The sequence below is a fragment of the Cyprinus carpio genome, chromosome B17 (genome assembly GCF_018340385.1).
Source record: "Cyprinus carpio isolate SPL01 chromosome B17, ASM1834038v1, whole genome shotgun sequence".
NCBI lineage: Eukaryota > Metazoa > Chordata > Actinopteri > Cypriniformes > Cyprinidae > Cyprinus > Cyprinus carpio.
In genome coordinates this window covers 7,320,663-7,336,888 of record NC_056613.1, presented here as the reverse complement: position 1 = coordinate 7,336,888, position 16,226 = coordinate 7,320,663, and the positions used below count along the sequence as shown (strand labels likewise).

Below are 16,226 nucleotides of genomic sequence, written 5' to 3'. Positions count from 1 at the left end.
TGCAAGTTATTCAAATAAATAATCGGTTTAATTGTATTGTTTATTAAATTATTCATTATAATTTTTTATTATTTGTATTAAATTTAATGAAAATAAACCTAATTTAATTAATTTTATATTATAACCTACAGTATATTGTAAGTTATTCATGTTGCATAAAAATAATTAAATATTATAATAATTCAAATATTAATAAATTAATATTATGTGTTGGACAACATGCATCCAGTCTGTGACAATATCTAATCAGTTATATCTAATAACCTTTATTATTAATTTTTAAGTTCCAAATAAAATTAATTAATATTTTTATTTATTTTACATGTTTGTTTGTTTTTTAAAGTGCAACAGTATAACTGTAGCCTATATGGTACCAAACATTTTGAAAATGCTTTGCAACCACAGTTAAGGTTATTCATATAATAAAACTGGATAAATCAGAATAAACCGATCCAATTTTATAGAGGTTGTATGTATATTTAGATTAGAGCTAGGCTAGAGTAAGCATAACAGCACTTAATCTCACTGTACCCCAAAGGAGCTGGCAAGCAATTATATGAATTATCGGGCTGTCGCAGACGGCTCTTGCTTCTCCTTTGATTCCGATCCAAACGAGCCATAATTTCACTGTTAGGTTCAAAAATAACTGTGACAGATTCTCAAAGGCACAGAGTGGCACTGACATCAAAGTCTTCTTTATCGCAGAAAATGGAGACCTTAAGATGCGAAAAATGCCTCAGCTCTGCATTCGTCCTCACAAAGCATCAGTGCAACCTGTCACAGTGTGTGTGCATGGTGCACTTTAGAAATGATTGCTTTCCAGCTTTGTTTGAGTCACTGAAGTCATTTCAAACACCAGGGATTGATTGTCAGTTCTACAGCAGCTCACAACACCGTATATATATGTATATATATATATATATATATATATATATATATATATATATATATATATATAGTCTAAACTGCTTCCAATAAGCTAGATTTAAAAGTGGGATTGTCTAGAATGTATTGTTCCTTTTGTTTTTGAGGTGTGCAGACCCCAAAATCCATCATTTTAATTTGACTTATTAGCCAAATATTATTTTATTTCATGTTATTGATGCCATCTTGTGGAAATTTACGAGCAAGGCTGTCCTTATGTATATGCTCAATATGAACATATCAGTTTTCAAGTATGCATTCAGAAAACTGCATAAACACATCATGTAGCCCTGTAGTCTTCCAGGCGCTTCCCTCCCAAGCCGTTCATTTTAATGCAAACAGTGCCCCCTCATGGCTGCGAATGAAAATGCGACTATTGAAAATGTCAAACATCAAATTAGGCTAATTTTAATTAATAAAAATGACAAACACGAAAATTACTGTGTGTAGGGGTAAAACTACAAAGATATATTGCTGTAGGCATTTCTGTAACATATTATTCTATATGTGACAATACATGTAAGCCGCAATTGAACTTTAGGCTATATCGCGCTTATATATTTTGCTCTCAAAGAAAACGTGAGAGTAAATGAAATTTGAACTTAGCTGATGCAAACTGTAACAGACAATGACTGAAAGATGCGATGGATTACTATCAACCGCAGTCTGACAGCTGTCAGGGAGGGTTGTTTTTCACCGCTCTCCGATCTACTAAGTTACGAACGCTACTACGGAGAATGCCTGGCTCATGAATATTAATCAGGATTCGTGATTGGCCGTTCGCCGAGGAGCGTAAACGCTACCTTATTATTATTCATGAGTTGAGCCTTCGTCATAGTAGGATGTGTAAATTCGCCTCCCGTCCAGTAGATCGCAGTAAAACTCGCCCATATCTACAATTGCCGAATAAACAAGACAGAAGAAAATACTAGTCACTGATACTTCCGCGTTAGATTAAAGTGTCAGTTTTCATACAAAAGATGTGCCTATTGATGTCTTTCAACAGAGGTATGATGTTGCATATTTTTTTTGCAATAATGCAATAATTATACAGTGATGTGAATGTTTAATTTCAGTCTCAGTTACTCATGTGTCAGTGCTAAATAACTGTACCATGTACCTCTTTTCCATCAGATGTTGTGATGTGTTCAATGGTTGTCGTTTAAGCTCTAAAATTATTTGTAACAACAGTTTATTGTTTTTTATGCATAATGTGTTGATTATTTTAATAGGTTCCTTTTAATAGGTAACTATTTAAATGCTTTGTTGACTGTTTAAATAGATTCTAGCCAAAAGCAATAACAAACAATTAAGACTGACCTTTTATCTTACTGCACGTGTACTTAGTGTAAAAAGCAACGTAGCCTTAAAGTTAATGGTTAGTATAAAGTTGTGCAACTGAATGGATGTTTATTTTTTGTTTATATAAACAAATACTAGCAATATATAAAAGGCTCTCTAAAATATTATCTATTTATTTAAGTGAGCTATTTATTTATTTATTTTCTACAGCTATTCTAGTAGAAGCTTGAAGATGAAGAATGAACCTTGAGGGTTTCATTTAACACCATTATTTGTTCCACCATTGACTGAACATCTTTGGTGGAATGGACTTTAACCAACCTCCAGGGTAATGGCACGGTTTAGGCGGAAGTCATGTTGTGCACTTATTGCTTTAGCCTTGGCTGTGTTTATTATAACAGTCATCCTAAAGTCTCTGAGCCCTGAGGATAATAATTTTGGCAGTCAGTTTGCATTAAGGCTTATTCCACCTTCAAGACAAATGGAACAAGATAACAAAGCTGTTGTATCCGCTAAACCTGCGCAGATGATACCAGCAGAGAAAGCTGATAGAATGGAGAACGAAATGCAAGGTTTTCCTGAGCCAAATTACAATGTGCACGCTTTCTACTATGTGTGGTATGGGAACCCGCAGTTTAATGGAAAATATGTTCACTGGGATCATTTACTCTTACCACACTGGGACCCCAAAGTGGCCTCAGGTTATCCATCCGGACGACACCAGCCTCCTGATGACATCGGGGCCAATTTCTACCCTGCACTAGGTCCATACAGCTCCAGAGATCCAATGGTTTTAGAGGAACACATGCGACAGCTGAGAACAGCTGCTGTTGGTAAGAAGCCTCTTTAAAACATATATATTATTTTTCTCCAGCTACTGAAATATTTTTTGCCTGTTTCAGGTGTTCTAGCTGTTTCGTGGTATCCACGTAGTATGAAGGACGACAATGGTGAAGAAATTGATAATTTGCTGCCTTTGGTTCTGGATGCAGCTGACAAATATCAGTTGAAGGTGGTATAGATATAGATGGAGGCTTGAAATTCATAGTCTTTGCTTTTGTGTCTCATGCATTTTTATTGTCTCTGACAGGTTGTTTTTCATATTGAACCATACAAAGGACGAGATGATGCAAATATGCGTGAAAATATTAAATATATTGTGGAGCGGTATGTTTGGTGCCATTCATTAATCTCTTGCTATTCATACTTACAAAATATAAAAAAGAAATAACACTTTCAGTTTCTTAAGATTAGTTAAAAGTAATGTGTTTCAGCTAACAATGACTACTTTTACAACATTTATAAATTTAGATTAACATTAAAGGAATATTTCATACAAAAATTTAAATTTGCTGACAATGTACTTAACCCCAGGCCATCCAAAATGTGGATGCATTTGTTTCTTCATAAGAACAGGTTTAGCATTACATCACATGCTAATGATATGTTTAATAGCACTTATTGTTCATTGTATTTTACAGATATGGAAACCATCCTGCTTTTTATAGATACAAAACAAGCAATGGCAAATTTCTTCCCCTGTATTATGTATATGACTCCTACTTGCAAACTCCAGATGTTTGGGCACAACTTCTAAAGCCAAATGGTTTATCGACAATCAGGAACACACCGTATGATGGCATCTTCATTGCTCTTCTTGTGGAAGAAAGGCATAAGAAGGACATACAGACTGCTGGATTTGATGGACTCTACACGTATTTTGCGACCAACGGCTTTACTTATGGCTCCTCACATCACAACTGGAGATCCATTAAAACCTTCTGTGACTATAATGACTTGGTATTTGTTCCAAGTGTAGGGCCAGGTTATATCGACACTAGCATTAGACCCTGGAACTCCCAGAATACAAGGAACCGCATTAATGGCAAGTATTACGAGACCTCTTTTAATGCGGCTGTGGAGGCAAGGCCACAGATCATCTCTATAACTTCATTCAATGAATGGCATGAAGGAACCCAAATCGAAGAGGCCATCCCAAAGACATGGGGTAAAACTGTGTATCTTGACTACCTTCCTCATAAACCTACAGTTTATTTAGAGATAACACAAAAATGGGCTAGAAAATTCAGTGAGGAGCAGAAAAAATGGCTGGAGTAAAGAAAAGTTAATTACTTTATTGTTAATCCTGAAAAAGCAACGCTGCCCTAAGAAGTGCTTACAAGGACCATGATTTGTTTTTTTTTGTTCTGTTTGAGTTGTGTGCAGTTTGTATTACTTACCTTTTACCACTGTATATGACAACTTGACTGATTAAACTCGTCAAATATTAATGCTAAAATGCAATCAGAAATATTCTGCCTAGAAGCTGTAAATAAAACAGCTTTACTTTATACTAGGTGTTTTTAAATACACTGAATAAAATAATGTAGAAACAGTCTTTTACTCTGAAATTGCTAGTAAATAAATTAAAAAAATTATTTTTTGCAAATATGCATTTTAAACTACAGTTTGATGAAAAGTCTTTCAAGATTCACATATGGTATTCATAGACGGTCTTTCTCAGAATAACACAATAACACACCGAGCCATATGCTTTAAATTTTAATTAAATGCATAACATATAAAGACACCTAATATAAAGTTTGACCAACATAATTGCCTATGGTTGCTCTGGCATCACAACTGTTTAATTAATTGCTTGATTATTTATTATATTAATAGAAGTTATTAAATTAACAATAAATTATTTAAATGAAAAACATTGTGTTCTGCATTTTAATTCAACATATATGCATATATGTTAACAATATATTAAACATTTTTCCATGGAATGCAATGGATTCGAGCAGCAACAAGGAATATAAAATTTGGTCACAGTTTATTTTGTTGTTTTTGAATTGCATTTCTATCATGACAACCCTCTGAAGTTTTTACCATGGTAATGGATATGACAATGTTAATGTATTTGGTCTTTGCGGAATAGACCTGCCCACACTGCTGCTGCTGTTGGTTTCTGCTGTAGTTGTAGATTATTGCTGCTACAAGCAAGTTCAGAAACTTGCTGCTGCCAATACATATGGCATTACATGTTGTGAGTGTTTAAGACATACTGCTGCTGCATAAATATATAAAATAACCCGTAGCAGATCTACACAGGTGGAGCTGGGGAAGGTGGAAGGTTTCAAAAGGAACTCTGAAAACGTGCTGGGAAATGCTGGAGTGAATGCTAACTAGCCATTTAAACATAAAGCAGCAAACTCATTTGCTGCGTATGCAGCAAGAACCAATCAGCATATGCCAAGTCGTTTAACGATCAGTTACCCATCAGTCTGCGCCATCTAAAGTTTCATGAAGGAACTAGGCATTTTCTTTACTTGCATGCCTTTGTACTTCTTTATATGAAAATATAAATTAAAATATATAAGTCTACTGACTTATTAAACTCAACAAATTGCATTCAGAGATAAGCAAATAAGCAAATTTCCTGTGGTAATCATTTTCTCAAATAGCCTAATTGATCATATAATTGCTTATTTACTAATCTCTGAATGTGTGAATTATTGTATTAAACAGATTTTTGAAGGAAATTCATATTTATTATTTGAACCACGTTTTTTTCCCATACATCCCATGCATTTATTTATACATAACACACATCTGACTATCAAAGGCTGTAAACCACTGAATTCAGACAGCAATGATGAACAAAGGAATAATCCATGAGTAAAAACATAATCCAGTCTAACGCCACTGATATATTTTATTTCCCATTCCATGCATTGCTTTGCATTCTTGCATTTGCATGTATTAACTGCACACCCATACTCTAAATCTATGATTGCGTCCATGCATATGAACAGCACGGACACTGGAAAGGTATCCGAGCGCATGTGGGGAGGGGACATTATTCTACATCACATCACACGGCGTTACATGGCGTCCCTTCCAGCGACGCACTTGCTCGCGTTCTCCGTTTCTGACCCATAGGATCTTACATGTTTTGACTTGCAAGCACTGATTTGAGTCTGTCATCATTGCGGACACATTGCAACATGCAGTGATGCACTGACGCGAAGGCTATGGGTTCAGGTGCATCCTCTCCGAATATTGCCATCATCGGAGATTTTTTTGCACCATTCCGATATGCTAGGTGTGTGGGACGTAAATAAAAGAAGCGCATGATGTCGCTTTCCTTCGAGGATGTTTGCTGATGTACAGGTGAGACAAACGATTTACTGATATGAAGGTTACCTGTATGCTCTGCATATATTGTATGACACGAGTTCAGGCTTTAAATATCACGCACTGCGTGCATTATCATTTTTTCATTCATCTCTTGGGGGATTTTTGAGTTATAATAATTAAACATGGCACGAGCGCAGGGACGATCATTCTCGTGGGATGCTTCATGCGTCCTTTTTGGATGCGATGCGGTTTTGCTTAAAATAGACAAAGCAGTCAAGATGTTAGAGAGAGGGAGCGTGTCATATTTAAGGAATAGCCATATTTCGTGTAGTAATATGTCAGATGCGTGTGACAGTCTGTTTTAAGATGACCTTCATCATCACTGGCGAAAGCACAACACCTTGCACGATATCACGTTAATTTATGTTTTTATGAACGATTTTAGATGTGTGTTTATTAAATATATTGCCATCATGTCACTGATGGGACATACACGGATTCGTAAAGCCTGCTAAATTAACTAGACAAATGCTTCATATTTAATGCTTCTTCTTTTCATCTTCCTTTATCCACATCTTCTATTTATTAGACGTGAACACCAAAGCCAACGACCAGCATGCAACTCTGTGTCCCAAATACATCACAATACATTTAAAACAAGAAGCCTCTCTTTTCAAAGACTCCCAGAGAGACAAAAGCATGCAACATTCATCAACCTTTGTTTACTTTAATAAAATCATGCATCATATGTGTATTGCTGGCCAAAAATATAAAGTTGCCAAACACTTGCTAATTAAGAGACCCTCCCCTCAGGACCTTTAAACAGCCCGAAGTTTGTAAACCTTGAAAAATCTATCATGCATTAGCATCTTTTATATTCAGTTATGTACTGGATGTAAACAATGTTTGCTTTAGCGGGTGTATAATCTATTTCCCTGAAGCCTCATCTGTGTCCGTCTCTCTTACAGAGCTTTGCTTTGATATAAGATGATTGAGTCTCAAATGCACTGATAAACCTTTTAAACAGCTCTTTCATGTGGATTAATAGCAAATGGACACTGTAGAGATGAAACGAAGCTCATTTCTCAACCATCAGTGTTGTAGTGTAACGTGTGCGTAATCTCACTTCATTTCATTATAGACAGAAAAAATCACATTTATATTTCAAAATTCCTTCCTTCCCCCTTTTACACTCTGCATACCTGCACATGTAAAAGTGGAAACACTTCACAATAAGGTCCCAACTAATATTAACTAACCATGAGCAATGCATTTGTTCTAGTATCTATTAATCCCTGTTAAAATTACAACTATTCATTGTTAGTTCATTAAAGCTCAAGTCCATGACAATATTAACATATACAACTTTTGATGTTATTAAGTAGAAGTATTTTTCATTGTTAATTTGTTATCTAACAAATGGAACCTTACTGTGAAGTGTTACTGTCAAAGTTAATGAATGTGAAAGATATGTGGCTCACTGGTTTGTTAACTGATTTCTTCAACTGTTCATTTCTTATGTGTGAGACAAGCACATCCAGTTAAACAGAAAAGGATGTTATTAAGTGGAAGCCGTAAAAAAAAAAAAAAATTATCGGCAGATGTCTGTGTGAAATTGTACAGTTAATTGAGCTCTTTATTCAGTCCATTGAAGTTTATTGAATAAGTCAATTGAATGTTTATTTGGTATATTTTGATACTAATGGTTTTTAATAGCCTCTTGAAGTCATTGGTCTGCTTTTGAAACATTTGCATGGAATGAACAGTTTGGAATGCAGTTTTAAGAAAGACCCTTAGGAAAATAGAAATGATTACATCATTTTCAATGAAAAAAAGAAAAATAGATTAAAGAAAAAGAAAAAAGATTATGGATTCTGTTCTGGGAATGTATACAGCAGACAAAATCTAGCGCTTCTAGATCCCAAAACTGTTCACTCATTTTAACATCTTGTCATGGTGGAAATTTGGTGTAAATAGGCCTTTTGGTTCTATTATCTGTTGACATCCTGAAGATGGCAGTGTTCCCATGTGTAAAACTGATTGTCTGAATGTTCTTGGTAATGATCCAGAATTATTTTTGAGGATACAATCCTACAACAGGCCCAGGACTACCAGAAACACTGAGGGAAGCTTATCTCCCCTTATATTCTGAACAGTGATAAAATAATATTAAGTGTTCACTAACAAAATATTAAACTTCCTCATTTGGTTCCCCAGTCTAAAATGTTTGTTTCCACCCTACACAAAGTGTTATTTAATATTCAGTTTTATAGTCAGTCTGCAGCTTTAATCCTTAAAATGCTTGACATCTACCAGCTGATATTGATTGTACAGTGATGTCATCTATTTTCTGTCTTTTTCTCCGCATGAGAAGACCTATGATTTTAAGACTGACATTCTTCTGGTAATAAAGAGAAGAAACTGGGACATACAATCATTTTACCTTCTGGATATCAGCAAATTTGTCAGGTGAATTTTTAAGATGAATTACTTTGCATTTATGTTGGATTTCTCTGTGCTTGTGATTAGTTGATTAATTATACACACACACACACACACACACACACACACATTCTACTGTCTTAATAAATCGCATGACTTCAATGTGTAACCCAGCCAGCATTTTAATATCTGAAGTGTCCTTGTACAGTCAAACGTCCTAGACATGTACATGCTTCTCTATAATAAAGTCTTGGATTTTATGTTCATCTTCATTACAGCAGCATACATATAATCAGCTGATGGATGAGACACCTCAACATATGTATTGCAAAATGTCAAAGTGCTCATTCTGAAATCTGAAAAGAGATTTATGCTTTTTTAGGGCTGCGCAAACAAATTATTTCGCCTTGAATAGTCATTAACTCTCATTATGTAAATGTAATTTGTTAGATTTGTTATTAGCACAGTAATTTACTGTACATGATTTTTTTTTTTCATTTTGTAAAGAGCATGTGCTGAAAGCAGTTAAGATTACCAGCTTCAATGTCTGTCAAATTAATAGCAATACACACAACAGTTAATTCCTAAGCTAACTGATTTGCTAGTAATATAATATAATATAATATAAAGACATGCTTACATTTTTCAGTTTTTCATAATGCTGGCTATTGCATATTTACAAGCATTTATACTGTTGTTCTGAGCAAAATGAGGCATGGTATAAAACCTTTTTTTAATGCAATATATTAATATTTCCTGCATATTTATGTACATACTATATTTTGTGTTGTCATTCACCTGTGTTGGCAGTGCACTGTAGACACACCCATCATGCACAGTTACAATTAATTTACAGAAATATACCCTGTACGACTGAAACGTTGCACATACCAGGTCATTTTAGGTCAAAGAACTGTCTTTTAATGGTGGAGCCAGTGTATCGTTATTTAGCTTTAGATGGCACAGTGCAGTTCATCAGAATTTAAAGACTGAAGAATCTTAAAGAAATGACTTTAAACTGATCATGTAATTTTTGCCAACTCACAACAGTAGATTTTGTCTACTGAAAGTCTTTTTGTAAAGACATTTCATCAACCGAACAGTCGGTATGTTGTTAAACAACAGAACAATCCATTGAGTGCACTGTAATTCTGTCCGTCATAGCCTCGTTTTCATTCCTATCAAAAATTAAATATAGCTCTACCTAATAAATAACTGTTTCATGTAATGACTCATAACCTTTTTTTTATTTTTTGCCTTTCGATCTTTATCTATTTCCTTTAAAGGCCAGAGTATGCCATCTGCACCAACTTACAGAATCCTACGACCCCTCCTGCTTGGTATCTTTTTGTTAGGATGCTTTGTGACTTTGTTTTTAATGTACATCAAACCATCTACGAGCTGGTTGTCAGGCCCGGTCGAGTCAGAAACATCCACGGCCCGAGTGAAGAGCCTCCTTTCCACCCGAAGTGAGCAGAACCAGACCACCATCCTGGTCTGGCTTTGGCCTTTCGGTGAAACCTACGACCTGAACGTCTGCAGCTCTTTGTTCAGCATCGATGGCTGCTTCATCACCGCCGACCGAAACCTTTACAACAAATCTGACGCCGTGGTCATACATCACAGGGACATCACCAGCGACCTGTCCAACATGCCTTCAGCATATCGGCCCACGTTGCAGAGATGGATTTGGATGAACTTCGAATCACCTTCCCATTCATCTCAGTTACCTGGAATTGAAAACTTGTTTAATTTAACTCTAAACTATCGGCAGGATGCTGATATAGAAGTGCCTTATGGATCGATTGTCGCAGCCCAAGGAGAGGAGGACTTTGTGCCGCCAAGCAAGAACAAGCTGATTTGTTGGATCGTCAGCAATTGGAACCCAGACCACGTCAGAGTGAAATACTACAATGAACTCTACAAGCACATCGAGGTTCATGCATACGGACAAGCATTTGGTGAGTACATTTCCGACCAGGACTATTTCCCTACAATTGCAAGCTGTAAATTTTATTTGGCATTTGAGAACTCGATTCACAAAGACTATATCACTGAGAAATTGTACAACCCGCTTTCGGTTGGCACCGTTCCCATTGTGCTCGGACCACCAAGGGAGAACTATCAGAACTTTGTGCAGGGAAATGCTTTCATCCACATTGATGACTTCCCGTCTCCGAAGGAGCTGGCTGATTATCTCCTGTTCCTTGATAAAAACGAGGAGCTTTACCTGAAGTACTTTGACTGGCGTAAACACTTCAAGGTGAAAAAGGCGTATTTCTGGGCCGAGCACACGTGTCTGGCTTGTGATTACGTCAGAAGGCACAATGAGTACAAAGCAATTAACAATCTTGACAAATGGTATTGGGGTTGATTCACAACTGAACCACTGGACCAGATTAATGAAAGTGGCTTGACAATAAGACCTTCATATAACTTAATTTCAATGAGGGTCTGTTGTGAGCACTTGCAGACTTTTATTTTTGTAAAATGTCCCAAAGTAGATGTACATTTATTTCGTGTTCGGTTTCATGCGTTTATTAATCTGGATGCAAATTATGCAGTTTAGAGTTTAGTATGTATTTATTTGGAAAGCTGATTTTGACCAAAATGCATTTAAAGGGATAGTTCACTCAAAAATGAAAGTTCTGTCATCATTTGCGGACCGTCTTGTTGTTCCAACTCTGTATGACTTTCTTTCTTCCGTGGAACAGAAGTAAATTATATTTTGGATTCAAATCATGCATTTCAGAGTTAACATGGAAGGACATAAAAGGAGATATTTTGAAGAGTGTTTCAACTGTTTTTTTTTTTTTGTTTTTTTTTTTTTTTTTTTTGTTTTTTAGGGAATCCTGTTTCTACCATGGAATAAAAAAAAAAAAAATGTAACTGCAACTTTTTATGTCAAAGTTCAGAGAAGTCATAAGATACAAACTTGTAATTGCAAGGGGAAAATTCATACTTGTGAGATAAAAAAACAAACAGTTGAGAAAAAGTCAGTTTTATGTCGTGCTGAGAAACCAAGGCAGAATTGTGAGGGTTTTTTAATTCAGTGGAAATGGGCTTCCATAGTTTTTACCAATACAACAAACGTCAATAGGATCCAGAATAACACACAAAAGTAATTTTTCAAAATCTTAATTTCTGTTCTGCAGAAGAAAGTAAGTCATACAGATTTGAAATGATATGAGGTTGACTAAATGAGATAATTGTAATTTTTGTGTGAAATATCGCTTTAAAGTTCAGTTTTGGTGTTTTCATACACCTAACTACACATTATACAGGAAATCTGTTTATTTGATGAGAACCGAGCAGTTTCTGAAACTAAGATTTTTATGCTTTATTTATATCATTAGTTATTGTGTAAATGTTAGTGCTAGAGTCATCTATGCAGTGTTTACAGAACTTATGTTGTGCAAAATGTCCATGTACTGTAAATGTAATGTGTATGTATTTTGAGACAACCTGCCTTTCATTTCCATGGTTTTGGATGTTGTTTTGCGCATTCATATTTTACCATGCCATAATGGACACCTTAGTGACCAACATTGCATTTGCTACTGAAAAACAAACATGCCAGAAGTGCGTCATTGCTGATAATGTTTTACTGTACTGAATAACTGCTGATAATATCACTGTTAAGTATCTTACATGGCTTGAATATGTGATACTGTGAAGTATCAATGTGTACTGTGAAGTTCTGTCTTTGAAATATTTAAATGTCACTTTTGTTTAACAGTAAAGTGATGAATCGAGAGCAGGAGGCTAATATACATACACTCATGTGGGTGGTGCCATATTCACAGGAATGCAGAAGACTTTTTTCCAAATGTTGCCAAATGTTTAGACACGCTTTGGTGTACGAGACAAATGAAATCATAATGTGAGAAGCATAATGACTCGCTTTTCCAGATGCAAGCTTAGAACATTTGTTTGCTGCCAAAGTTTTCTTTCTGAAATATGATGCTGATCTGATATCTCTGGGATTCACATCATCCCATTTCTCAGATCGGCTTTCATTTCATGGTGAAGGACTGTTTTAGATGTGCTTACATACATGTAGTCAGTCTAATATTAGATGAGGGTGAAGAACTCTATTATTGATCAATGAGAACAGTTTCAACTGTGGATCACAGACTGAGCTGATAATACTGTCACTGCGCAAAAAAAAAAAAAGGTTATTGAAAGCTACAGTATTTTGTCTTGTTTCCAGTAGTTAAAAATTTAAACATCCTTAGATCAACATATTTTTACCTGAGAAGAAATAGTGTATGAAAATATATGATTATAGTTTTAAGCATAAATCAAGCATTATTTTGAGAAGTTAATGTTTAAAGGTGTAGTTCACCCAATAATTAAAATTTTATCATCATTTATTCACCCTCATGTCTTTCGAATTTTACATTTTAGGGTGAACTGTACCTTTAACATATTTTTCCTAATTTTTAGCATAAACTTAACTGAATTTTGCTAGCTTTATCCTTAAAGCAAAATAAATAATAATAACAAAATTAATAATTAACTGAAAAATAATTAAATAAATAAATAAATAAATAAGCATGCACTTAAGCAAGCCAATGGGTAACAAAAAAGTGAATTTATTTATATTGATGTATTTTACATTAATTTAAGGTATACATTTTATCCTGGGATTTGAACCCCTGGCTCTGTCATTGCAAACAGCATGCACTACTGTTTCAGCTAACAGAATGCATTTGGTATCTTAAAAAACTATTATATTGTCACTGAAACAGGTCTTATTTACATAAACAATTATGTATCTCAAGCAGTGCTGGGTAGTAACTGATTACATGTAATCTGGATTACACAATCAGATTCAAAAAATTAAGTACTTGTAATTAGATTATATTATGTTTTAAAATGCTCATAATCAGATTACAGTTACTTTTTATGGATTACATGATTACACATTATTCACTGTAATGTAATGTTTAATGCATCTCATGATGTCGATAACAAAGAATGGAATATATTTTCTTTCTCTTTGTTTTGTTTGTTTCTCTTTATATCAGTTTGGTACACAATAATCCCATTAAATCTATGTGATAAACAAGTTAGATCAAAAGCAATCTAAAAGTAATTCAAAAAGTAGTCAGACTAATTTATATAATATATGTAATCTGGATTATGTTTCTAACTACAATATTTCTCATGTAATTTGTAATCAGTAATGTATTACAATTTGTAAGTAATCTACCCAGCCCTGGATGTTTACATATTTTTACTGGAAACCAAGACAAAAGCAATTATGACATTGATTTTTGCTCTGCTAATATGAAAAAGCTTGGAAAAAGCACACTTTGATATTTGTGGTAAACGTTTTGTTTATAAGAATGATAATTTCCAGGCCCAGGCACTTACAAGTCATGAATCACATATATTCTTCTTGTTTTTATGCCTGAAGCACACATGATTGTGAGTTATTGTTGTTGTTGTGTTGCAGTGTCTGTCAAATTGAGCATACTGTATGAACAGTAACACCGTCATCAGCGGTTAAATAATTCATGCCTGGGATTTTAACTTTTGTATTCATGAGGGACCATCAGTTTTGAAAAAAAAGTGTGCTATTTTAACAACGTCCATCTGTATATTACTCAAAAGTGTGCACAAAGAGACAGACTTTTTTTATATGAACTCTGATGAAAATTGAGATGACGTGTAGTAACACAAGCTCCACTACACATCTCAGATCAGTGTTTGTCGAAGAGAATCGGTTTGCCGTGAATGTTCTTTATGCATTGTAAATAGCTGTATTGTTGGACGATTTCAATCCTGTAGCGAATGCCATGAGGATGAAGTGCTGAAATGAGACGGACAAAATAAGCCCTTTCTGAGCCTTTACACAGAGAAAGAAAAGTCTCCTGCTGAAGACAAAGATGGCAGTGTTACGGAGAGGCCATTTTCTGTCCCTAAAGCATCTTTTTGGGATTAGGAACTAGTCTTCTGAACACTGTTGAACTGGAAAACTTTAAAACCTAAAAGCTTCTCTCATTCTCAAGTGTGATTTATTGAACTGATGACAGTACAAAGATGTATTGTGACGAAAAATGTGAACTGTGAAAATATAATGAACTTTATGGTTTCATCTTGCTGTACAAAGTGAATCAGAGATTGCTTATTTACTTACTGAGCATAATTACTGACTTGTATTGATTTGTGGTCTCTCTCTCTCTCCCTCTCTTCACCTCTGTGTATTTATCTCCTGTGCACAAATGTTGGCTGTGAGCTCTTGGTACCCTTTAAAACAGCCTTTGCATTATGAGTGTGTTAGCGGTGTCTGACTCAGAGCCCCTGCTGACTCACACATGTAGGCTGGTCGCACTGACGCCGGCATGGAGTATGATATCTCCTCTATGCATTATGGACTCAAATGCGAAATGACCCACATTCCTATTGTGCTGAGGAACTTGAGGGTGTATAGAACTGTTCATTGCAACGTTAATTGCCAAAACATTGTTATTTGCCAAATAATTTACTGTAGATGTCTGTTAGTAAAATAAAGAGCTGAAAATAAAAATACGTTCACAGAACATTTTGCTTCGCATCTTGACTTCAAGTGTGGAAAAAAAAGTAGGAATATTTCAACAAAAATTATTTACTCACCCATACATTAAATTAATTGTTACATTTTTCTAAAACTATATATTTGCCTTTACATGAACCCATGTTTCATTGTGATTAAGACATACATAAGTAGCCTACATACAGTATAATACATAGGCCTACATAAAATACCATAAAAGACTTGTATAAATGTCTGCAAAGTCATCTGAATCCATACTATCAAAATTTAAGTTATTCTCTGGCCCTGAAATCAGTGCAACTCAAAATTAAAAAATGTAACTATAAAAGAAAAAAAGCGAGATATACACATTTGCTAAAGCAACCATGTCATTTTAGCTTTAGTCTATGAGCTGTTTGGTGTGTTCCACTGAACTCATACCAGGTGGATTACCGAGCAAGTTTACTGTCTTGGAAAAGCCATACATATGTGGCTGGTTATGTTATGCAAACAATAAGGGCCAGATTTACTAACAGCTTGCACTAGTGCAAACCGTCTTTTGGCATTAAAATAGTACGGTCAGGATTTACTAAAGATGTGCAGTGAAGAATTAGCGCAGGACAGTTATTTTTGCACCTGACCTAATTATATATTTATTTGTAGGAGTTTTCCTTTCAGACGTAAAATTTATGAGGAGAGTATTAAAATGAATCATGCAACACGATTTACTAATGTTTGCGCTCATCAGATTGCTGTTATTTGCACCATTATTTAACGACCAAAAAAACATGGCTTAAACTATTTTGCGCCTGTGTCGCAAGTAGATCACCCACACCTGATGAGCATCGGCTCTGCTTATTTGCGCCTATGCTAATTTATGCTGCGCTTG

The 16,226-nt window shown here is 35.0% G+C and overlaps 2 protein-coding genes across 3 annotated transcripts; both read left to right on the top strand.

Moving 5' to 3' along the window:
* Positions 1–1,807: 1,807 nt before the first annotated feature.
* Positions 1,808–4,946, top strand: LOC109069171 (glycoprotein endo-alpha-1,2-mannosidase-like). The gene is made up of 5 exons (XM_019085842.2): positions 1,808–1,932; positions 2,437–3,059; positions 3,129–3,238; positions 3,317–3,393; positions 3,708–4,946. The coding sequence occupies exons 2-5, from the start codon at positions 2,558–2,560 to the stop codon at positions 4,342–4,344; spliced, it is 1,326 nt and encodes a 441-aa protein (XP_018941387.1). The 5' UTR covers positions 1,808–1,932; positions 2,437–2,557; the 3' UTR covers positions 4,345–4,946.
* Positions 4,947–6,053: 1,107 nt separating this feature from the next.
* On the top strand, positions 6,054–15,365 carry LOC109069172 (4-galactosyl-N-acetylglucosaminide 3-alpha-L-fucosyltransferase 9-like). 2 transcript variants are annotated; one of them, XM_042741969.1, is made up of 3 exons: positions 6,054–6,404; positions 8,737–8,841; positions 10,101–15,365. In XM_042741969.1, the coding sequence occupies exon 3, from the start codon at positions 10,109–10,111 to the stop codon at positions 11,186–11,188; it is 1,080 nt and encodes a 359-aa protein (XP_042597903.1). In that variant the 5' UTR covers positions 6,054–6,404; positions 8,737–8,841; positions 10,101–10,108; the 3' UTR covers positions 11,189–15,365. The 2 variants fall into 2 exon arrangements, with proteins under 2 accessions (XP_042597903.1, XP_042597902.1); XM_042741968.1 differs by having other exon boundaries at positions 6,054–6,405; positions 8,747–8,841.
* Positions 15,366–16,226: the final 861 nt, after the last annotated feature.

Coding starts and splice junctions, on each gene's coding strand:
- LOC109069171 (XM_019085842.2), top strand. CDS start 2,558: ATGGCACGGTTTAGGCGGAAGTCATGTTGTGCACTTATTGCTTTAGCC. Junction 3,060..3,128: donor GCTGAGAACAGCTGCTGTTG/GTAAGAAGCCTC, acceptor TGCCTGTTTCAG/GTGTTCTAGCTGTTTCGTGG. Junction 3,239..3,316: donor CTGACAAATATCAGTTGAAG/GTGGTATAGATA, acceptor TGTCTCTGACAG/GTTGTTTTTCATATTGAACC.
- LOC109069172 (XM_042741969.1), top strand. CDS start 10,109: ATGCCATCTGCACCAACTTACAGAATCCTACGACCCCTCCTGCTTGGT.